This window comes from Erpetoichthys calabaricus, chromosome 10 (assembly GCF_900747795.2).
Source record: "Erpetoichthys calabaricus chromosome 10, fErpCal1.3, whole genome shotgun sequence".
NCBI classification, from domain to species: domain Eukaryota; kingdom Metazoa; phylum Chordata; class Cladistia; order Polypteriformes; family Polypteridae; genus Erpetoichthys; species Erpetoichthys calabaricus.
This window is the reverse complement of record NC_041403.2, coordinates 67,854,606-67,880,510: the sequence shown is the minus strand read 5'-3', so window position 1 is coordinate 67,880,510 and position 25,905 is coordinate 67,854,606. Positions and strand designations below refer to the sequence as shown.

At 35.4% G+C, this 25,905-nt stretch overlaps 1 protein-coding gene across 1 annotated transcript in view; it reads right to left on the bottom strand.

Moving 5' to 3' along the window:
* Window positions 1-1,008: 1,008 nt before the first annotated feature.
* Window positions 1,009-25,905, bottom strand: part of rnf2 (ring finger protein 2) — a 46,608-nt gene continuing 21,711 nt past the window's right edge. The window contains exons 4-7 of the mRNA XM_028811368.2: window positions 16,020-16,235; window positions 11,120-11,392; window positions 8,626-8,797; window positions 1,009-2,210 (exon numbers count right to left, since the gene is read on the bottom strand). Of these exons, the coding sequence (XP_028667201.1) occupies window positions 2,109-2,210; window positions 8,626-8,797; window positions 11,120-11,392; window positions 16,020-16,235 (763 nt within the window). The 3' untranslated portion in view covers window positions 1,009-2,108. The remainder of the gene's footprint in view (window positions 2,211-8,625; window positions 8,798-11,119; window positions 11,393-16,019; window positions 16,236-25,905) is intronic.

The following is a 25,905-nucleotide window of genomic DNA, read 5'->3' as shown; positions in this document are numbered from 1 at the left end:
TTAAATTGTCCATGAAATAATCATTTTATTTGTCTTACCTAATTTGAAAGTCAAGTATCCAGTCATATGTTCACAACATTTCAAATGCACATTTTTTTAGTATTGGTAAATAAACTATTTCCAGAAAAAGCCTCTTGGGCCCCAACAGTGAAGAGCCTTGAAGATATTAAGCATTGGAATTGAAGACCCATCTCCTTCATCATTCATTGGTCAGCACTCCTGCCCAGTAACATCTCCTTCATTGGCTGCCATGGTGTTTTACCTGATCAGCATTACAAAATGTGGTCTGAGGGAGTTGTATAATTAAAACTTAAAGGAAAGCAAGTGAAAGCATTATCACTCAGTGATAAAATGTCTTGTATATGTGCATATCCAAGATGCCTTAGCAAAAAAAAAATCAATTCATTGTTGCCACTTCACAAATTTGAAATAAAGACGTTGAGGCCTACCACTATGATAAATGTAACAACCAATGAATGATGGAGGAGGAAGGTCTTCAATTCAAATGCTCAATCTCTTTTTGTTTTTGTGTTACCTTCACTATCATACATGAGAGGATTTTGCAGAAATGGTTTAAAAAAAGTTTGGGATGTTGTGAGCGTATGACTGGACACATGTCGTGAGTAATTTTAAATTTTCCCATGTGTGTTCTGATATTGTTTGCTGTTGGTTAATTTTGATTCTCATATGAAGCTTGCTGAATTTTTTTAATCTCCATTCCCCATCAAAACATGAGATTTAAATTTTGTCTCAGTCATCACTACAAACAGTGTGGGCTAAGTAACAGATATCATTTTTGAGTGAAGCATTCCTTTAATATTGTTGCTGGGTGTCCAGTAGGGCAGCTGGTTTTTGCTTCAACAAATGTACTGGAATATGAATCCAATTCTTGCTGTTAAAGTAACAAGACATTTATTTTCCCATGTCTGATCTCTGTCTGCCACATCAAAATCAGCAAAAGTACAGACTGTCTACTTGTCTGTGTATGTTTACTATGCAGGAGTCCTCTTTTAATTTTAGTTGTATTGTATAATTCTGAGCCATTAATTGCTCTTCAGTCTAAAACAAACAAGCAGGCCAAGCCCAGCTGAGTTACCCTGATAACATTTGCATCAGGCTTTGGAGTTCTTAGAATAAAATATTTAGTTTTTTTTTTATTATCTATTACTTATTATGGTCAGATATTACTTGGCTTTGGCTCACAAAACATTAAAACATTCTCATAAATCTAAAACATACTGTACATTAGCAGTAAATAATAGAGAGGAATGACAGGAGAAAAAAGTGATTCAATTAAATGATAATTCCGCTGAAAATTATTTAACTGGCTGCAATGAATACCTGCAGCCCCAGTGAGTCCACAGAAACAAAATGAGGAGCCACAGATGCATTTACATTATATTAGAGCATCCTCTCTCCCTCTTAACACACCTATGTTTATCATAAGCTCTATCTTTATTTTAATCATTAACAATTAGATAGTTCTATATGAATGTATTCTTCTCAAAATCAAAAGAAGAAATTTTTCTACTCCACAATTAGCAGGGATTTTCACATTTTGAGTAAGACACTGACAAATGTCTTATCATTTAGCTGCCTTCTTACTGTATAGGCGGAAGGAAGTGACAAATGAGGCTTTAGTCCATTATATACAATCAATAAAAACATCAAAAAGCTAACAACTGCTTTAGTCCTTTTGATTCTGTATTATTAAAAGGAAGCTGACAAAATGAAAAATGTTCCACCATTTCCATAGTAAAACTTTTCTTGGGAGTTTTGCAGGTCTAAACAACAACAGGGTTCCGGGGGTGGGGTGGGGGGGAACAGAGGAATATCAGAATAAATGAATCCTTTCAGCAAAGCCTCTTAAGAACTGTACAGATTATCAGCATGTATTTATAGGCAAGAAACCCACTTTTTAGAAATTATTTCTGCCAAGGATGTCTGTGAAGCTCCAAAATACAAATTAACCCCCTCAAGCTTGTATATTTAAAAAAGCAGCAACACTTCATCCAGGAAAGAGTGCTTTCTGGAACCAGGTAAATCCAAACAGACACACTGTAAGGGTACAGAAGAGAGTTCTCAGTTCACATTTGGATGTCTTTCCTCTATTTGTGCTCTTTAGTTGGTGCGAAGTACAGCTCCATAGGTTTGTTAACCTTCCAGTATTTTTCACTGACCAGCTCCAGTGAGAAAGAACCATTGAGTACCTGTGGAGAAAAGACAAGAATAATTTTAATAATGTGAATTAGTTTTTTTTTTTTCTCATTTTAGAGCAAATTTCAGACCATGCCACTTTGCCAGGTAATGTTTTGTACATGTGCATACATAAATAGTATCCTGCTGTGATTGCAAAAAGATTAATAAAAGTGATGTACAGCTTATTTTCACCTTGACATTGTTTGTTCCTTTGTTTTTATAAAGTGATCACAATCCACTGGCACATATTTCTAATCTACTCTAGATTTAAGTTAGAAGAAAGCAGCTATTGGTATAATAATCAGGAAATCCTTAATATACCAAAAGATGTTAACCTTAAAAATGTAACAACCAAAATTAACGAGAAAATCATATTTACAGAGTGTAAAGAACAGTACAGACATTGTGTAAGTTAAAATTTTCTTGTAAAGATTTTTTTTTTTAAACACATCAATTTATGATATCTGATTTGACATTGTTCTTTGTTTGGAAGGTTTCTGTTCCTAGATAGGAAATTTATTAAAATGTCACTGAATTGGGCTCCTTTTTCAAAGGACATGTTTATGAAAAAATATTTGAGAAGTTTCACAATAAGGCAATTTCCTGGTAACCTCAAATGTTAAGAGTGGAGAAAAAATGTTTATCTGGCACAAGGAATAAAAAATAAGGTACTGCATATTTGCCCAAATTTTGTAATATGTAGTGTTGGTTACAATACAAGCTAGAACTAGTCACTCATTCAGGCCCAGTGAGAATACTCTGACCAGGAGAATAATGGTTGCCCATATAATCTTGTTATTCCTTGCAATAATCAGATATTTCGCAATGAACATATATTTTACCTGCATAAGAATTTATTCTCCACCATGTTATTTCAGTCTAGGAGAGGATAGTAAGGTAGAAATTAATCTGTTCTTATTATTTTTACTAAACAATTTAAAGATGAGCAAATCACACATATTCAGACTATCCATCATTGTAGAAATTACCGTTTACCCGTTTTGAACAGCAGTTGTGACCGTCTTAGCCAAATGTGTCGTTGCCATATCCATGAGAGATAAAATGAAATAATGGTAAATGGATGAGGCTGGGATCTATACATGTTTCTCAAATGTGTATTTATAGCAGACTTTTATTTTTTTTTTTGTTTTTCAAATCATGAACTGATGTTTAAGATTACTGCATTTTAACATCACTATATTTTCTTACAGACTGTTAATATAGGATAATAAACGTGGAATGAATAATACTGTGATTCTGTATATTTCACACTAGGAAATAGACATTTAATATATTTTTTTAAATAAAATATAAAGCAAAAGTGGTATAAGAAGTACAGGAAAAAATGCTGTCACAATTACAATACATCAGTTTTTGAAAATTTAAATAACCGGTGTCTTTTACATCTGTGTTTCTTACTGTAAAATGTTCCTCTGCTCATATGAAAGAGGTGAAATAAATTAAGGAAATGTGAACCTATGGTAGCCCTGAACTGCAACACATAAAAAATGTAATCAAGCAAAACAAATGTAAAAATATAAACAACGTCAAAATACAAACATAAAATGCAAAAACACCCTAAAAATCTCAGAAACCGTAAATGCTAAAAGAGGTGTGAATCTAAAATAAGCAATACAAAAATTAAGTACACAAACTAAGAAAAAATTATAGCACAAACAAATGAAATAAAGGAAAAAGGACAAATTAAATCTCAAAAAGACTTCACAAGGAATTTACATCACCAGTGCAACTTTTTTATTACTGAAGAAAGAAACAATCTTTATTTTTTATAAAGTCCCCTTTCATAGTGAAGCACATACAGTGACTTGATGAGAACTGCACAGTGAATTGGATCAGAAAAGCTGAACCAGAGGATTTGGGGAGTAAAATCCAATGCCTTAGTCACTATACCACAGTGCCTACTGAAAAGGAGGTAGGCAGGATTAAAGAAGTCTTGTGCTGTGAGTGACTTTCTGCTATGCAGCTTTATTATGAGGAGTTGTTTTAACATTTAACCTAATTATCAGAGTAATGAAATGTTCTTTCAGTTTTATGAACATTCAATAAATCTGTAGTTTGAGGAAAAAATAAAAACAAGGCACTGTAGAACAAAGTGAGCATTTCCCTGCTCTGCTAGGCTCTTCATGGCCTGTTAAGACAGCAAATTTAACAGTGATGCAGAAATCCAGCTGTAACCTGCATTCCTGAGTAAATGTCTGAATTGTAGTTTGTACCAATATCATGTCTGCACTTCATCTGATAACAAAGGTATAAATTTGAGTTGAGCTGACATCTCTGCAAAGGCTCCTTCAGACAAAACGGCATCTAAATGGACATTCATCTTAGGTCTGTGACTGCAAACTGAATCTGCCTGTAAGTGATGGACCAAAAAAGGCTACTGGAAGTGACCTCTATCCAATCATTTGATGTTGCACCTTCCAACAAAACTGACAACATTCATCTTTTCTTTTTCTCTTAGGGGAGCTAAAGGCTGACCCTCTCTTCTCTTCTCTTTGGGGAGCCAAAAAAGCAGACAATACACTCTAAGACCAAGCTCTGTGCCAGTGACTGAGCCCAATTTGAGAAGACTAAGAAACAGCCATTTACTTCAAGAATGGATCTTCAGCACCTACATGCTTGTGGCCGAAAGACTAATGCTGTTCCCCGATGAAGTTGCAAAGGACATAGCAGAGAGCCTAATGGTGAGCTGAGCAAGACAGTAACACGGCACACCATGAACAAAGGACCATTTAAGAAAAGACACTACAATGCAAACAGAGTACTCCACTTGAGCCAGGAGCAACAACACTCCACTCCACTTTGCATTGGACATCTTCATTGAAGACTTAGTATCGTAAAACTGCTTATCTCTGCCAAGATAAATTAGAATTCTAAATAGCCAGTAAACAGCCATTATATTCTGTGTTATGTATCTGTCTTGCATCATCTTGTCTTCTCTCTCTTATATCTGTTTCTTAAAAAGAGTGGGCTTCAGTTACCTTAATACAGTTCAAATGGCTGAAGACCCCCTCCAACGGAAAGAGATAAGGAAAACTAAAGTGGGAGCCTTACCAAATTATTTAATTACCAGCTTTGCCGAAGCCAAAAGTAATAATTTAACCAAGTTAATATTCACTTCTTGTCTTACAGCAGCAAACAAATTTTGTGGGAACCAGCCCATTGTAAAGTATACTGACACAAAGACCTGGGGCCTCATGTATAAACGGTGCGTATGCACAGAAATGTTGCGTACGAACGTTTCCACTCTCAAATCGCGATGTATAAAACCTAAACTTGGCGTAAAGCCACGCACATTTCCACGGTACCTCATACCCTGGTGTACACAATTTCTCCGCTTGGTTTTGCAGACTGGCGGCACCCAGCGTCAAAGCAGTGTTACTGTTCCTGTGTGGTTACACTTTCTTTCTTAGATCCACACTCCTGACGCGGCTTTATAAATACACTGAAACTAACTGCATATTGTTTATTAGTGTAATGCATCTGATTGTAATTAACCTGCAGCAATATAATGGTCCAGGGAACAGCCATAGTATTCCAAATACCATAACTGCTTTAGCATTGTTACTCTCATTGCATCTTCTTCTTCTTTCAGCTGCTCCCGTTAAGGGTTGCCACAGCAGATCATCTTTATCCATATTACTCTCACTGCACCACTCGGAGTATTTATATCACTGTATCTGAGTGGGGAATCACATCAGCAGCTGATTGGAAAGAGAATTATCGATATACAGCATGAAGCAGACGCTGCCTCAGCCACGGCAAAACGGTTCAAAGCCTTTCCTGTATCAAGTCGAAGTTCAGAAAAAGTTTCATCCCAAGAACTATAAACGCACTCAATCAGTCCATCAAGTGCTCCTTGTAGAAGTGTTTGTACTTATAAGTATAATTACCTCACTGTAAACTTGCACTACAGTTATAATATTGCACAACCTGAGCCACTTTATAAAGTGCATATTTATATATGATGACAATATCATTTTTAAGATGAAATGCAGAAAAATATGTTGATTATATTATACAGATAAAACTTTAACTTCATTTAAATAATCTGTATTGTTAATAATTAAACATGTGAGGACATGGTGCCGCAGCGCTAGCTAGTTCAGGGATTGTTCCTGCATTGCATTGTATTCTAGTTGGTGCTGACACGATACTGGAAGGATAGATGGATAGAACAATTAAAATCGTACTACGAAGATATTTCAATGTTCCTTAAAAGTTTTGAAGAATTGGCGTTCTAAGCTTACAGATGGCTTCACGTCTATTACAGAGCTGATTGTGTGGCGATTGGGTATTTGGAGAAAGAAAAGTAAGGACAGGAATTGGGGGTTAGTACGTTTGAAAGAGACAGTACTTCTGTAATAAATTATTTCATTGAAGGTCGCACATGGCGCAGCAAGCCTCTTGCGTGAGACATGAACAAGCACTGTGCCACCGTGTTCCCATGTTTAATAACATGTTTTCATTCCTATCATCATGAAAAAGATATCACGTATACATCTCAGTATTTTAATTATTCAGAGAGCTGTAATATCACGAATGCAATGGATTATGTGTCCTGTCGGAGAAAGAGAAAGCCCGTTTAAGAAGCAGGTAGTGATTCACACACCGAGCACAAAGAAGATCAAATACAGAACAAACCATTTAACGTGCTACTTTAGTTACGATGGGATTTGAGAAACTAGTAAATTAAACGATTTTAAGATGAAGTTTATGATGTTCTGCTTTAATGACAAAATAAACTACGTGATTAAAGTGGAAATTTCGAGATTAAAGTTGACATTTTGTGCTTTTTTGTCTGTACCCTAATAAGCTTTCATATGACACTCAGACGGTGGGCTACGACTTGCCTTTTCACGGCGACTTTGATATGTGACTTTTTTTATTTCGGGCACTGTACGACTTTGTGAACTTGAGCTTTCGAGTTTCTCCGACACTCTGTCACTTGATCAACTTCCTTTTGTTGTTTATATCACTGTTTAAACCAACAGATAGTAAGTTTTTCCTTTGCCTCCATTTGGTATTCGCTGAAATTCTTATATTTTCCCCCGTGCTTTTCCCATTGTCTTTTCACAGAAGGCTGAGCTTAAGGGCTATTTATATTGATTTGCATATTCAAAGAGATGTAATTCTGGGAGGAGTTGGGGAGGGACATAAGGCGCGTGCACGTGCGTTACTTTTCACTCTGATCGGGATTTATGTAGCGGAAGAACGTGAAAGTTTGCATATGTACAGATTCCTGCATCTGGATTTTTCTGTGCGTACGCACATTCCCGCTTTTGTGCTTACGCCATGTTATAGTGTGAGTTCTATGCATGGCGTTATACATGAGGCCCCTGGTCATTTCTGAACTGTGGATAAAACTCCTTGAGGATGTAAGCAAAACATGCATTTCTTGGCATTTTTTAGGTGTTGTTTCCTTATGAGAGCAGTGTATACTAAAAATACATCCATTTTTTTATAATTCTTCATGCTGTGAGGGTTATGGTGGTAAATTGCTTAACAGGTAAATGTCAATTCAATTCACACAGTATATGGTTCCAGTTTTTTCATAAGAAGTACTTAAGTGTTTTTAGGTGGGACAGGTAATCAATCTCTTTTACATGAACTTATATTTTATACTCAAGTCTCCTGAGAGAGCTGGACCAGATACAAAAGGGGTGTCTCTTTTTAAAGTGCTTAAAATGCCTCCATGACAGTGATCACCCACAGGCCTGTGCTCTTTTGGATTGCTACCCAAGAAACCTCATTTCTAACACTAATACCTGTACTCCCATTCACTTTATTACTCACAGGTCGTGGCCCTATGTGGGAAGAGGATATGGACCAACTTGGTTCTTTTTGAGATGGGAATACTTAATAACAATCTACCACTAGCAATGCTATTTCATCAGGTTATTCTTTACTTATTAAGCCCTCTGATATATTTCACACATTTCCCAATGTGAGCACTTAAGTCTCCAAGTAAAACTATTTGGTTAGCATCAAGTACCTTCTGGGCACTCTGTAAGGTGTTTGGTATTTAAACTCAAACAATGTTACGCTTACAATGAGTAACCAAGAAGCAAATTCAAGTGGCCTCACTCAAGTGTCTGTAAGCATCTCTAAATCGAATAGAACTTAAGCTGAGTGATTAACATAAATAAATAAATAAATAAAATATAAAGTTCTGATTATCTAATTGACATATGGCCAGATGAGAGTTGATGAGAGGAGGGGAAAAAATAAACCAATGGGTTGTGCATGGCTGGGTATAATGAGAAATGTCAAAATTTTGAGGACTTGGACTAACTGGTCACCTGCTAAAAACAAAAGCTCACTGAATCATATGAACTTCCACTATCAATATTACTCACTACCAGCCAAGCTCTATCAGGGAAACATTCAATGCCAGACTGTACTCACCGTAAATTGGCCGCTGGAAGTGGGAATGTAGATTGTGTATTGTTTCTCACTTGCAGCATCCATATTGATGGGATTAGCATCTCCATTTTTTCGCAGTTCTTCAAGAGCAAGACGGACTGCCAAGTATTTCGAAAGATGGTCTACTGTGGCATTCCCAGATGTCTTAATGTACCTTACAAGTTGAATTTGAAAAATAAAAAAAAATGCTTAGAAAATGTACATCCATTTTCATGAGGAAGAAAAATGTCATGCAAAATTGTATAGTTATATTCTCCAAAACAACTGCAGTCAGAAATGTAATTACTTTAATTTCATATTTTTTACTATGAAATACACATGGACCTTCAATGAACATTTTACTTGCAACTAGTTTGCCTGGGACAAATAGGCAGGTGGAAGCTGAACCATTCCTAGCAACTCTCCCTTCTCTTTTTCTGTAGGTTGAAGTAAAGTCAATTATCAAGTCTGAAGGCTTCTGTTACTTTTTGAATACTGGTTGTGATGCCCAGCAGGAGAATCACTGCATATTCAATGAATGAATCATGCAGTTTCAGTTTGAACAATTCCTCCATCTAGGCGTGCATGTTGGTAAAAAATGTATCCAAACCACTTCAAAGGCTTTAATTCAGTTTAAAAGGTGCTTCCACTAAGCATATCCTCAGAGGGGTTTTTTTTCTTATCAAACACATTTATTGTACTTTTTTCAGAAATTTTTTTCTTCTTTCACTTGGATGTTGCAAAGTACAATTTGTAAATTTGGTAAAAAGTTTGATTTTTTTTTTTATTATTGATCTTTGAAGCACCAAAAAGCAAACATTGTGAAAAGGAGTGGTGACTTTACTTTCTGTACCCACTGATGTAAACATGCACCTACACAAGCATCAATATACAGTATGTTCTTTTTATATAATCGGACCACAAAATACATAAACTGACAATTCAGAGTGGCAGATCAATCTGACATTAAGTCTTTGGAATCTGGGGTGAAATTTGAGAGATGTGGGTAAAATCTTGTACGAGTTAAGGGAGAAATTACAGATCTTGCAAATCCAGCACTCCAGCAATAAAAAAAAATGAAGGTGGGGATGAAACACTGTAAGGTGGCAATTCTTTTAGTTGCACAAGCAGTGCTGATAATACGTAACTGCAGGGAGGAAATGTATCTCCAACATAAAACAAAAAAAAATTTCCATGACCATAGTCTGGATTAAGCAGGTGAGAAAATGTCAGTGAAAGGCAGGTCATGTCATCAACTTTAGTACTGTTTTTTTTGGAATGAATCAGGATATGTAAGTATTTTATTCTTAATGTAATATGTGCATTTTCCAAATTGACTGTATTTGAAAGATGTCATGAAAGCTGCCCACCTAGACCACAAAACGTGTAGGTAGTTAACTGGATAATTAGATAATGTTTAAGGTAACACTTGAGACAAGGTCACACACTAAATCTTTTACTACAGGAACATATCCTTAAATGAAGACTCTGGTACAATGCTGGCTAACCTGAAATTACCTGGTTTGACTGTAAAGCTTCATATGTCTCCCCAGTGAAAGGACTTTACAAAAGGCGTATGCTGTAAGTTTTAAGTTTGCTTCACATGTGTTCTTTTGCTTTATTGGCCACAGCTGTAAGCCACTTGTATAAATGCACTTAATCTTTATTTAATGCAAGTTCACAGTGCAAATGAATGCATTGCATGACTACTAGAATAACAAACTTATCATTTAGTTAACTCTAACTGAACATGCTGAATTGCTACAAATCCTCTGTCCATTTGTTTGTTTGATCTAGTACTTCACGCTGGTGCTGTTTTTTTGTGTTTAGTATCTGAATAGAACTGTTATTTTTTTATTATAAATTAGGTATATTTGGAAGACAATAAACAAATGAAAAAAGACATCTTGTTACCACTGGGTAGTTGAATGTGTACTTGGAATGCCCAGGTTGATCAGAGTTTGACTGATGGGTGGCGAGGATTAAAGAGATGGAAAGTGAGAAAGACAGCGAGTATGCTGCATATACAGAGGTGCAATTTTAGAAATAATGGGTAGCTATAATTTTGTTATTCTGTTTTGTACCTTCACTTGCTTCATATGTCCATCCCTTTGTGTTTAAAAATTTAAATGGCTTTTGCCTTTTGACCATATTCTGGGAGCCATCACTCCAAACATGATTCATTTGACTGTTAATGCTGAGATTATCAAATTGTCAGTCAGTCTGATCACTCAATCAAGTATTTACAGATTTTACAACTTTTTAAACATTTTAATCTTGCTTATACAAACTGTTCTTTCTTTTTCTCTGAATGTTAATCATTTTATGTTTATTTTCTAAAGACTAACCAGATGCAAATGATTTGCCAGGTTTACAAAGAATGACAGACTATCAAAACCACTTTGCTTTCAAGTAAACTATGTACTGATTAGGTTTGTTTTAAAGATGAGTAGAAATACCTTAGTGTTCTTTAAATTAAACAATCTAACATTCTTACCTGGTCTGTGCAGTATCATCTTTCTCCATTAGTGTTGGATGAGGCCGAAATACTAGTTCAATTTCACTAGCTCCATCAAGTGCCATATCTCCATTTCCGTTTTCTGTGGTGTTGTCCATGTCAAGGCCAGAGTCGTCTGAAGTCTTGGTTCTTTTAATACTGGGTCCTGCTTCCTGGTTGCTGTGCACTGAGGCATTACTACAGTGAGAACTGTCACCATTATCTTCTGCACCACTTCCATTTTCAATCTGGTGCTTCTTACCTCTCTGCAGTCTACAAAAAACATTGAGAATAGTAATTACATCACTTTACTAAATCAAAAATATTATATTTCTTAACTAGCAAAAGGAATTTACATGCATTTCAAATAACCTTCATTTATTAGGTTTTGCTTTTTTTTAACAATGTGGTTAAAATAACTAGCAACTTGTTTTTTGCTTTATGCCCTTCCCCACCATAACCTATCATCTATGGGGGAGGAGCAAAACCTTTAGATTCGTCAAAAATTTCAATGTCTGGTTTAATGGATCTTGATGTTTTAGGGTTCCCTTATACTGAAAACATTGATATGTCGATGATGGGTGTGTGTGTCTGTCTGTGTGTCAGTTTCTTGAGGATGGTCTAGAGCTAAAACGGCTAGACAGAAAAATACCAAACTCGAAACTTAAGCCTGTTATGAAATGACAATGTGCTGATTAGTTTTTGAGCATAATTGTGCAAGAGAAAGAGGCGCTCTAGAAGAACCCTCAAATACTGTAATTCTACGTAATTTATTTATTATGAATTCTTCTCGTCAATTGCTATTGTCATGACCTATTTTATGATCAGAAAGATCAGCATTAGAGAGTTAAATAATTACTGAAATGTTATAGAATAGTTCAGGTGACTTGGTTCCTACAGCCCAAAGCCTACTGATACTCACGTCCAATTTTTTTAGATTTAAGCAGTACATTAAACCTTGCTGGAGGATGTCCATTGCAGTTTAATATCAGTTTATTCTTATATGCAGCACTTTGTCTTACAATATCACATCATGGAAATTGCAAATTTTTGTAAAAAAGAAAAAAAAAAGCACAAAATAATTAGCATAAAAGCATTATGCAATATGTACACAGTTTTTGGACATTTTCACATTAAATTAGGTTTTTAATACACCTAGACATTATTAAGTAATTTGAATAGTATCTTGTGATAGCTTAGTTACATTTAATTTATCCGAGAAGAAAAAAAGTTAGTATTACCTAATTACCATTTTTGTATTTTATGTATTACATACAAAATGTATAAAACTATAAAAATCTGTTTTATATGATGGCAATTGAGAGTTGGGGGTTAATATTTATTAACTGTATTGAAAAGGTTCATAATTGGTTCCTGGAGAATAGAGCATATAACCAACTAACAGTACATATTGACCCAATTTATTTGCATACATGAATACTTGCACGGTATCTTACAGTAAGGCTTCATATCAAGTTGACTTTAGTGTGCCTTACTGTACATTGACATATACACAGTCTTGAAAAAATTTTCAGTCCCCAAAACTATTTTCACATTTTTATTGTCTTCTAAAGTTGTAATACAGTAAATTTTAAAGTAAGAATTTTTCCATCTGTTCTACAATCCACGTATACCATGTCAAATCAAAAGAAACAAAGAATTTTGAACAAGAATTAAAAAGTATTCATATCCTTTATAAATAGAAGGCAAACTTTGCTCAGGTGAAGGGCACTACTTTATCAGCTCACCCAGTTTGGTGACTTTTTCTAAGGAAATTGATAACCTGTTTTCAATTAATTCAGGAGGATAAATATCCTTCTTTCTCACTGAGGTAAACAGTACAGTATAAATATTCCACAGAGCAAACCAGAATGAAAACAATAGAGCTTAAAACAAGCCATAAATATAATTATAGAGAAGCACAAATTTAGGGAAGTGTACAGGACCACCTCCAATACACTAAACATTCCTCATAACTCAAAGGAGCTCATCATAAAAATGTGGAAAAAATATGAAACAGCCACACTGCCTCTGTCAGATGTCCCTTCTAACCTTAGTCACTGAACAAAAATGGCACTTGTCAAGACAGGGTACTACGATTCCAGATGGGTGGCAGAAGTCAATGACTATGATTAGAAAGATTACAATATGCAAGCTTTTCAGGTAGCTCAGGCCCCTTCTTCAGGCAAGTTTTTAGTTAGACAATAAAAGGTGTAATTTTCCTTGACTTCTCATTACCTCCATAATGGCTAATATGGTACAACACTAGTACTAAAGATGATTTACTGTAATAGCTGTGAGAGGTGGCTCAACCATGTACTGAACGGGGGATAAAAATGCACAAATTATTGACACTTAAGTTTTTGGAATTACATTTTTTTAATAGTTTTATAATTTAGTCTTTTGGAAAGAACTGTGAAAAACAGTGTTTGAGAATTTTTATTTGTAAATCAGCCAAAATGATCAAGATCTCAGGTTGTGACAATCATTTATGTGGAAAAAGGGCTGGGGCCATATACTTTTTCAAGGCATTGAATCTTTTCTAACTATTTCTGGGACAGTACAGAAATGTGAATATCTAAAGACTTAATTCATGAAGCTACACTTTTAACTGCAGAATAAACCAGAGATCCATGCTATTCTAATAATGTTAGGCACAGGCCAGTACAATTTCTCCATTTTATAAGTGAAACCCAATGTGATCAAAAGCTTGCATCTCTAACTGATCGCTTTTGATTGCTTCATGTGCTTTGAAAGTGCAGATAGTTAGCTTTCATATGCAGTCAAGCTTCATTTCCTGCAGTAAGAAAAATAAGCTTTTGAATTTGCTTAGCTGTTTTCTCTCAACAAGGAGACCAGGGTTCACATTATGGATGCTCCCTGTGTAGAACTTGCCTGTGTTTGTGTGGATTTCCTCTGGGTGTTCCCATTTCCTCCCACAGTCCAAAGTCCTGCAGGTTAGGTGATGCTAAAATTGCCCCCCATCCCCCCCACGTGTGTGTGTGCGTGTGTGTGTGTGTGAGTGTGTGTTTAGTGGCGATGGCCCTGGACCGTTTCCAGGAACTGCTTCTTCATTATGCCAAATGCTTGTTGGGATAGGCTCCAGCCAACTTCCCCTTGATGCTACTCTGGACAAGCAAGTTTAGAAAATGGATGACTAAATGGATTTGCTTAGTCGATACTTGTGAGGATTGTTCAGCAATTGCTGCCTTTTGCTTGGCAACTGAAATAGTGTTGGCTTAAATTTTTTACTTATCTTTCCAATCACATGATAAAATGCTGCAGTGTAAGAAAAGCATTTGTTACTTATGTTTATATATAAACAAGCCCTGTTAACATTACATTGTATGTATAACTTATGAAGATGTTTGCATATTTTGTTGGTCTAATTTTTGCTATCATCTACTCTGCAGAGGAATCTTGTTTTCTTTGGTAATCACTATGTTTTTCCTTCATAACTGGGTTGCAAAGCCTGTATGAAGCTGGATCTGGGGCAATTGATGTTTTTTATGACTGGAGAACTGTAGAACACCAGCCCAATTTATTTAAGTCTGGTACCAGAAGCATCCAGTGTTACTCTGGGGTGTGAACAGTCAAAGCAGTTTGAAACCAAATTCCAACCTTATTGTAAACACAAAGGGGATTAAGTGACCGTGTTCATCAAAACCATAATGGCATGATCTTGTTACAAATAAAGTGGTTCACAAATATTAAAGATGATCCGTCTAAAATCTCTATATTGTACAAGTTGTTTCACAGCTTAAAAAGATTTAAAACTATTATGCATCACAAGAAATCCAAAAAACAGGCTGTTTTTTTACTCTCCTGTGATGCTCGTCTACTGAGATTTAGATTTACAAAATAAGGAGGGAGCATATCACTTTCCTTGTCTGTAAACGTCTGCTTGCTTGATATAAGAGTGAGGTGTTCCCCTAATTAAATATCCAAAACCATCATGCACTCAGCTTTCTAATGATAGTGTTTCTCCTTGTATGTAGTTTGGTACTTGATGTGTGACTTAAAGGAAGTCTGGCATCATTGTCTGATTACCTTGGAGAAATGAGCATGCTTTGTCTAGATTGAATTCATATAGTTTTCAAATGTGTTATTTTCCTCTACAAAAGGAAATAAGGAATTCGGTATCATTTTACATAACCATGGCAGAACTTCTTGGGCCTCTTGCGCTTTCATTCAAAAACTGCAACTGTGTCTGCAGTAAACTTCCACTAGTTAGTGGACACTGAACAGATTTTCCTTATTGATATTTGGCCTTTTTATATTTAAAGTTTTCTTTCTTCTGCTTTTTTTGTTGATGCTGTTGTTCTTAAGATCCAATTATTTATTATGATCCTTCTCTTTGGTTTTCTTTAATCTGTAAGTGCAGCATTTTGAATTAAACATAATGGAGATATACTTAATTACAGTAATTCATCAAAAAGTAATCAAAATAAATCCAGGTTGTGTTAGTTCACAAAAGTGCTTCAAAATGCATAGTATATTTGACAGCTCACAACCATTTTGTCCCAGATGTTTTTAAAAACATTTTGACAGCCATTTTGTCCCAGATATTTCTAATACGTTGTTTTTTTATATCAGGTTTTCTGACACACATTACCATAAAAATGTATTCAAATGTATATATTTGGTAAATGTGTTATGTAATTTGGACATATGATGTGTATTTGTGTATCCACCATATATAGATATTTTGAATGACAGACTTTGGGGTTTTTTTTATATATGGAATGTGCAATGCAAATAAGGAAAGAGTAAAGTTACTGTGAATTAAATCAAAGTAGCAGAAAATGTCCATAAATGGGACTGGGGAGTGAATGAAGAAATGTAAACTGTAATAAACATATAAGGAAATAAAAAGGAAAAACCAAAGCATCCATCTAACCGGTTCATAGCCTGTATTTTCAGGCCCTCTTCGATGCTGTGACTCAGAGCTTGCTGGTTGTTGTGTTTGCTGATACGTGCCAGGACACGTTCTTGATGGGCCTCATACTCATCCCGACTTGGATAAATCTTACTTATTAGAGCATCAAAATTTGGATCAGGCCTCAGAGATCGCTTTGAAACCAACTTTTTTCGACATGTTGGACACTCCTTATTTCTGTTAAGAAAAAAAAAACTTGGTTATAATAAACAGGTTTATTGGCAAACAATATCACTTTTAATACATATTTAACTTATAAAAAATACAAACTTACAAGCATCGCTTACTGGTAAAATGAACTAACCATTACAAAGTGATGTTATCCCAGTATTACTAAAGCAAGCTAAATATAGTCATTGAGCAAATTTGCTTTTATTCTACAGCTATGCTTTCTTTTTTTCTACTAGAGGTGAAGATTTATGGCAACTCCACCGAAAGTTCACTAATCAAAAGACCGTTCTCACTAGAGCCCACCCTCTCAGCTTTGATGGGCAAAAATGATAATTTAAGCAAAAACATTTTGTGATGCAGTTAGTAACTGATACTCTAATATCTTGTTTTTTATTTATTGTCACATTTCTTAATGGTGTAACCCAAAAATTCTTGGAATCGGTCAATAACACAACAGTAGCATGTAGTTATAGACTATGCTACTAGGTATGATATGCTTATTGTCTTGTTAATTCGCTGAGAGGCATTTTGCTGAGATGATCGAGTATATATTCCTGACATGACTTCTGCGATACATGTTGTTGTTTTTTTTGTTTTTTCCTTCTCCAAGCCAAAAAAAAGTGTCAGGTTACTGAACATCAAAACAATGATGATCATGTTTTTTACAGATTGATAGACTTGTTAATTAACAGTTTGCCTGTTAACAGACTGATAATCATCAACATTACACTGAAATGCTGAGGTGTCTGCAGAAAAGCATCAGGGGAAAAAAAAACATCCGAAGAAGTGGCACATGCAAAACTGCAGTTTGCACCATAGACAATGAAACTGCATGCACTGCATCAAAGACTTTTTGACCTAAAACAAATGTGGTTGTTGCTTTGCACCCTCGAATTAGTCAGATCTCGCTCCCTGTGACTTCTTTTTGTTCCCAAAATTAAAACTGAGACTGAAGGGAAAACAATTTACTATCGTGGAAGAAACCCATAAAAAAGATACAGCAGGCCCTAGCCATGATAACAAATGAGGAGTACAAGAAATATTTTCAGGAATGATAGAAGTGCTGGGACAGGTGTATTACGTCTCAAAGTGGGTATTTTGATGGTGAATAAAATGGAATTGCTGTAAGTTGTAGAATAGTTTTGTTTTATTTATTTAATAACAATTCCATTAATTTTTGGGTCTCCCCTAAGGCATGTATATTTTGAATATTGAATTTTTTCTGAACTATTCCTCCATAGTAAAGGGTCCTGTTCCCTGCGCATGTATCTTATATATAAATTACGGCACTATGAATCTTTATTCACAGTAGCTCACACATAAAAGAAGTAGTATTTGTAATGAAGATTCATATTTTCTCCTCATTATTTATTTGTGATACATTTATTTAGAGCAACTTACAAATCTGTAAAAAGCACCTTCTTTTTTGGGAATGATTAAGTTAATAATAACTAACAAAAGTATAAAGTAAAGCAGATTGAGCACAGGCTACAGTTAGTTCCATGTCTAAATGGAAGGATAAAAAAAAATCACAGCAGGTAGACAATAGAGCATGTTGGACTCAACTTCAAGGCAGGAAGCCAGTGCAGTAGGCGAGAGCAGGTGGTCAAGGACTGACGTGTGAAACTAAACTAATCTGCCTTTCCTCTATAGAGCTGAAGCAAAATATTATACCTTATTACTTCAGGTAATGGGAGTGGCTCTTTGGCACAATAGTAGCATTGGTGCCTGGCAAAAAGTAGGCTGGGGTTAAAATCCAGTGTGCTACCAGCATGATGTTTGCATGGCATCCCCTTGTTCACATGGGTTTCCTAAAGGGGGTCTGGTTTCATAGTCCAAAGACATGCAGATTAGGTGGATTGGTGATGCTAAAATGGCCCCTGATATGTGTGTGTGTGTGGTCAACCTACGCTGGGGTGATGTCCCACCCAGGCATTATTCCTGTTTTGCATCAGAATAATGCTGAAAGATGAATGGACTTAAGGCAATGCGTGCTATATCAGTACTTGGCTAAACAACAGACTGTATGTAAAACTGTGTGCTGGCAAAGGTGCAGTGCACTGCCAGAAGGACTGTTTAAAAAGGTGATGTTGTAATAACAAAAAAAAGCAAGTCAGAAATATAGCAGTTGTTTTCCAATGTCTTTAATGTGGGGGAAAAAAGATGCCTAACAGTTCTAACATAAAACAGCAGTAAATCAGAGATACAAGGGTGCTAGAATGAATTTGATGATGCCTTTAGTTCCAAGAGCAAAGTGGAGGGGGTAGGAAAATCTGTTCCAAAATACTCTGTGAATGTTGTGTGTTTAAGAGACAAAAGGCTATCTGTTTTACTAATGATTGACAGCAGAAGCTAACCACTCAGAAATGTGAAAAGGCTGATGTATGTTGGCAATAGCATAATAATGTGTGTGTCCGTGTTTGCCCTGTCATTAACTGGTGCCCTTGTGCTCTGTGCTTTCTGGGTAACTTCTGCACAGTTATACTTGGGGTACAACATTTTAGGCAATTCTGACAATCCCAAATACTTAGACAAGTGTGGTAAACTTCTACAGGTGTTTCTTCCATGTCTAATATACAGTCCTACCTTGCAAATTCTTCAAAGGCGGCAAATACAGAAACCATAATCTCTTATTTCTTAAACAGCTTTTCTTACAACTTGGCTTTGCACAAAAAATAATTTAAAGTCATTTTTAGTTATTTATTACTTAGTAATAAATAATGAAAATGACTAGAAAAAGATAATATAATAATCAGTAACACATAATAAAAAGTAATCGTAATTATTCCTTGATTGACTGGTAGATTTTCCTGCTTTGTCCATTGCTGCAAGAATTTGCTTCAGACCCTTGCAATCCAATATTGGATTGTATTTGATAACTTATGTATAGGTATTTGAAAACAACTGAAAAATAGAAGCAAATAGCTAAACACATTTTTTTTTTTCCAAAACACAATTATGCTTATTACTGGCAGCTCAAAAAGTTATTATTAAAAATGGCATTTATAATCAACTCTGCCTCCTCTTGCAATAAAAAGTCAAGATGTACTTTAACATTAAGCTCCTTTGTCATCTTGAGTGCTTTCTCCTCAATTTAGCATATCTCTGCAATTTCAGTTTAGTTTCAACAGCTTATCAGTAAACTGTACTAGACAATGATTTACAGATAAAATATTTATCAGTATTGTACACTTCCATGCATATGTTGAAGGATGTGTGCAAGTTGGTAAAATGTCATCTGATGTTGCCATCCTGATTGACAGCAATCAATTTGAAAGTGATGGTAAGCTGAGGACAGTCATGTCCAGTATAAACTGAATATTTAATTTTCAGACATTGAACAGTCAGGCTTTCAAAGTATGTTGTGGCAATCACCATTCATTCTGGCTGGTGAGATATATGAAGATGCAGGTGTCTTTTATCCTGCCAATAGCTGACAGTCTTGTGTTTATGTGCTTCTTTATGCTTATTATTTGAACATGTTTCAATGTATTCAACAAACATTACTGTCAGAAGCAATGGATTATTTTACACAAATTTTTAAGTGTATTCACAAATCCTAACAGTAGCTTTGACTGTCAAGTATGTGCACTCTATTACACCAGCAGCCAATGCAACACTGCTACTCCACTGAACTCCATAACCCTGTAAAATTCACCCTGTAGATTCAGTACAAGTGGCAGTATTGAGTTTGTATCTGCGATGAAAAGAACTAAGGTGACCAGCACAGACAGACATTTGTTTTATTCCTCCCTTAAGATTCTCCTTTACCTCTGATAGTTGTCAAAGACAATAGTTTAACAATTGAAAAAGCTTTAGGAGTAGAGAATGACACTTTCCAGTTTATGTTCTAATATGAAAATACTCACAATGTATATTGCTTATACAAACAGAGGCTTCTGAGCTACAGTATTATATAGTAATTTGATTAAAACAATTAAATTTAGACCAAACCCAAACCTGAATATTTTTGAATGAAAAGGATATCCCCATTAAATAACATTAAAAATAATTTCCTGTATTCAGATATAGCAAAATCAAAGAAAGCTTGATTACAGAAGAGGTATGTACTACATCAAACTGGATTTATTAAAGGTAGACAAACCTTTGATGACTGTTTTGATCTTGTGATATTCTAATAGGAAGCAATTTTTCTACTGTTCTTCTAAAACATTTGCCATTTTCATTATATTTCAGAAATTAAAATTAAATCATTCACTAGCAGGATTTTTCTGTAGGCTACAATGTCAAGAAAGTCCCAAGGGAGTATTCTTATATGAAAAGACCCCGATTTGATGCCTGGCATAGAGTTTTAATGAATATGTATCTTCATTAGCTTGCTCAAACATAACAAGCATTAGCAGGCATTGTTCAATAGACAGCTTTTCATAAAATTCCACAGGATGGACATTTGGACCTGGAGTGTTCCCACTTTTGAGCATCTTTGATTTTAACAAGTCTAATTGGTTTTTCAATCTGTTTTATGAGCAGTTTAACTTGCAGCAAGTCTGTTTTTACTCTGTGTATAGAGACGTATACTATTCCTTATGTGCTTTTACTTTCACCAATTTTGATAGACAATTTTCATTATCAGCAGACATTATGTTCCTGAAAAATCAAGAAATGCAGAAAACACAGATTCCGAAGCATTGATCCTATGGGAAAAATAGGGTAAGGTTCCAAAATATTGGGTTGGGGAGAGGACCAGCAGGGGGAGATGGGGTCAGGCGGATACACCGTCTCCCTGCTCTCTGCCCTCGAGGCTTGGTGATGATCCTGCCACAGGTTCATCTGTGAAAACCTTGTTATGGCTTTTACTTCCTCTGTAGTCAAGTTCAACCGCCTTTTAGGTACTCCCCCAGAGGGGGAGATTGACCACAGCTTTGATTTTGGTGAGAGTAGTCCATGGGTATCACGAAATGGGTTACACTTTTGTAATATCGAATAAGCAAATCCAGAAACAGGATAATGAGGATTTACTATAGTCTTGTGCTCCACACTTTCTTATTGTGCATTATGCTAAAATTTTACTAGACTTTTTAATGCTTCTAGTATGAGTTTTGTGACTCATAAATGCTCTGTTTCTGATCACAATCATAAATTCTGTTTGAAAAGATAACTTTTCGTAGAGTTTATCATTAATTGAGTTTGCATATTCTTGGTCAGCGTCAGTTATAGAAATCTCATTACTTCTGATATTTTTAGAGTTTGCTGTTTATTTCATGTGATACATATGATGTGTTGTGTCCCCTCAGATATACTTTCAGCATTTTCCAATTTATTCTCCAAATACCTCTGAGCATGTACTAGTCTTGATCAAAAACATAAATTTGTGTAGAAATTAATTTAATAAAATCTTCATCTGTTATGGTTTAGCAAGGGCTTTTTGTTTTTTTGGGAATTTACAGAATTTTATCCCTTTTGTCTATGCAGGTAACAAGGCTGAATTTCAGGATTAGGTATACTTTGTTTCCAGGTCTCACTAGAGTTTTATAAAAATACTTGCCATTATAAACTTATGGCAACAGCTATTGTCAATTAACACAAAATTATTAGCTATTAATTCTTTACAATCCAAATTTGAAGAATGTTTGTTAATCATAATTTTTTGTTTAGTTTCTTAAACATCATAATGTCTATTAGGATCTAATATCTTGGTAACTATCAATCTAACTTGAGCTTTTATATTGAAATTAGTCTTCTGCAAAATTAATATATCTGACCACAATTAGATTAATATAAAAAAAATGTACTCAGATTTATGATTGAGAGATTTAACATTCCAGTTCACAAAGGTCAATGTATGTATAAAAATTTGTACAGTTTTTGTATTTTAGAATTCATCTTTTGAAATAAAAGAAGAAAAATAAAAGCTCTTAAAAATTTTTAATTTGGCTAAATTCTTAATTCCCTCATCCAACCTTGCCATAAATAATGCATTTAGCAAAATCCCTCAGTAAGAATGTGGGTAATGAATAAGTTGTATATAACCTGTTTGTTCTCTTGCTTCTCTGATCGAGGGTCTGAAGGCTCTGATCGGGATGCTCGAGAGACTGAATGAGGAGTCTGAGTGTCTGGGCTTGCGAGTGTCCTGGATAAAAACCAAGATCCAGGCCTTTAATGACCTCTTGGACACAGCCATCAGCAGTGTGTCTGTTTGCGGAGAGAGTGTCAACCTTGTTGAGAGGTTTACTTACCTTGGCAGTGACATTCATGTCTCTGGTGACTCTTCCTATGAAGTCAGTAGACAGATTGGGAGAGCATGGGGGGGTCATGAGGTTGCTGGAAGGGGGTGTGTGGTGCTCCCGATATCTATGCAAAAGGACGAAGGTCTAAGTCTTTAGAGTCCTGGTGCTTCCTGTCTTGCTATATGGTTGCGAGACATGGACGCTATCCAATGACCTAAGAGGAAGACTGGACTCCATTGGTACTGTGTCTCTTTGGAGAATCATTGGGTACTGTTGTTTTGACTTTGTGTCGAATGAGCGGTTGCTCATGGAGTCCCGAATGAGGCACATTACCTGCATTGTGAGGGAGCGTCACCTATGGCACTAATGGTTTCCCCAAGGGTGATCTGGCTTGTAAGATCTTCATTGTTGGGGACCCGAGTGGCTGGACCAGGCCAAGGGGTTGCCCACGTAACACCTGGCTGCGACAGAGGGTCATTTCCGGAGGGTGGGACTGGACCGCGTGTCTGCCTGGGGGGTTGCAAACTGGGATCCCGAGTTGTTTCGTCGTGTAGTGGGTGTGGCAACGCACTGTACCAGTGCATGCTCCCCAACTTGACTTGTTCTCTTGCCTCGCCAAATGATGCTAAGACCAAACCCTTCTGAGTCCCTATCCACTGACATATTCTGAAACACAGCATACCCAAAAGACATAGTTTTGTTTTGACAGCCATGAGTAGTGAACTGTTAAAAATAACACACACTTATTATCGTTTAATACACTCAACCTTTGTTGCATTTTGTTGAACTTTTTTTTTTTGTGCCTACTATAAGGATATATGAAAACTTTTTTGAGAATTTGAAAAAATATATTGTTTTGTGTTGATATTGCCTTGTGGGGTGAAAAGTGGATACTGTTACAGTCAACCCTAAAGATACTCTGATGAAGACGCACAACTACCTTGATACCAGTCAAAAGTAAGAAAGTAATTTAAAGTTTGGCAATTTTGCTGAGATATCTTAGAAAAATGAATAGAAATTGGATAGACTCCAATTATTCTCCAATATAAACTGCAGCCTTTTGTGGTTTATTAAATGCACAAGGCTATATTACAATTGTAATTTTAATTTGATTAATTGTGCTATATAATTTGATTAATTGTGTGATAAATCATAACTTATATTATTGTGCTTGACAAAGACTATTTTCACATTCAACAGCTACTGTATGTTTAACAAAGCCCTTAAAGTCTCAAGGTCTTCTCAGGTGGTGAAAATGACTGCCCTACTGCTCAACTATTGCTGCATTCACATGCTGTCAGACTATTTGGAGCAATAACTTTGACATTTCGCCTTACCGCTTCAGTCTCGTTTCCGGTCAGGCTATTCAGAGAAATGTAAGGTCACACTGCTTATCGGTTACTTGGTCTACAAAAAATTTAAGCAATTAAAGATAAAGAACATTTTTCCTGGAAATAAAGAGCAAAATAAATGCATTAAATATGTATCAATTTGCCCCAAATACAATTCGAACAAAAAAATGTCATTTGTGTTTGATCAGGTTTTATGATTTATTTTATTTGACTAAAGTGACAGGTTAGAATTACATTGCAACTCTGATATTTTGGGTAGCTTTTTCCAACTTGTAGCTCTGAGGTCATGGAATTTCTGACTCAGAAACTCTGATTTACTGTTTGTGCAAGAGCACAAAAGCACAGCATTTGTTGTCATAATTTTTATGAGACAAACTTGTGTAAACACATGTACATTCCATTAGATTCATTTAAACATATGTTTATCCCCCATCTTCTGAAGCTAGCTATCTAGCTATTTGGAAATTTTAATTCAATGTTATGTGAAGCTTTTCAGATTCTACACCTTTGAATTGATACTATAACACTGAGAAGTCACACCAAATCGAACAATATTCAGAAAATGACAGTACAATTTCAATCACTAAGAAAATGCTATGTTAGCAATAGCTGGGGTGCATCAGCTTTATTTGTGTGCACTAAGGGGGGAAAAAAATCAATGACTTTAGATATATTATGTCTCATTAATAGAACAGTCATAGATACTGCATTTATATATTTCTAATCCTAAAAGACCTGTCCATGGAAAAATGAATATCTGATTCATGAATTCTGTTTGCATACATTTTTATAATATTGGTTTGATCATAAAACAGGGAACACCAGGCAGGAATCATTATGGATGGGACACTAATCCATCACATTGTACACTCAATGTCAGAAACACTCTCATAGTATCCATTTCAGAACATGAAGAAAACTGATGTACACCATAGTGAAGGCAACCTAGCTGCAAATCTAAACCTGGTCTAAACACACTGAGGTACAAGGAGGAAAATGAAGCCATCCATCTTCAGCTATACAGACTTGAAATTCCTCATGTAAGCCTGAATTGCTATATCCTCTAAGAGCTCTAGAATTGCTGTTTTCTTTAATTATTTATTTTCTGAGTAGTCCATATACATCATACCACTACAGCAAATTTGCTAACAGCAATAATAATTCATTAGAAGATTTAAACATTGATTAAACTGACAAATAAACATGTTGCAATAAAGTGATACATTGTAATGTGTTATATAAGTAGTCTATTTAACATTAATCATATGCAAACTAAAAAGATTCAGTATTTTCATTTAAAAGGTCTTATGTACATTTTACTCTCAAATTCATACGGTAGCTACTCTATAACAAAAGGGTAATGCATTTCTTAGATTCATCTTTGGAATCTTGGCTATAGTACACAAAGGCGTGTTGGTTTACCTGAAAATGTGTAATTGTCATTGGTGCTTATGTAATAGTTAGAAACTGATAAAGAGTTTTAATATAATGGAGTTTGAAATTGCCAGATTTTCACCATGCAAAACAATAACGCATACTCTAGCAGGCCATATTCATTGCTTTGGGAAAACAATGAACATGTTTCAAGTATCTATTGAGTCTTCCAGCCCAGAAATTGTATACTGTGGATTGTCACTAATTCAAAGTCCCTAAAGAAATTGTATCACATTCTGTTGTGAACTCTCCCATAAAGAAAATAAAATGTTTGGCTGGTATATGCCTATAGGACAGGACAAACCCAAGTTACAATAATAAGCCCTTTTCACACTTGTACTCCAGCTGGGATTATAATGACCTTTTTTGCAACCCAAGTGGTAACCTGGCAGTGTTAAATTTCAAATTGCATTTTAAAAAACAAATTTACTCTCTACTAAATAAGTGCATGTGGTATTTCAACTAGTGCAGTAAACGGAGAAAATAGACTCCTAATTTTAAAATGATTGCTTACTGATTGTTTCCAGTGTATTATTAGTAGGACACAAGTACAACTATTAATGATATGATCTATTAGGGAAAAAAGGCTACAACATAAACTAAAAACAAAAATTTTATTACATGCAGAAGTAAAATTGGTTGGTGCCCACCCAATATTTGGACAGAGACAACTTTTTTCTAATTTTGGTTCTGTACATTACC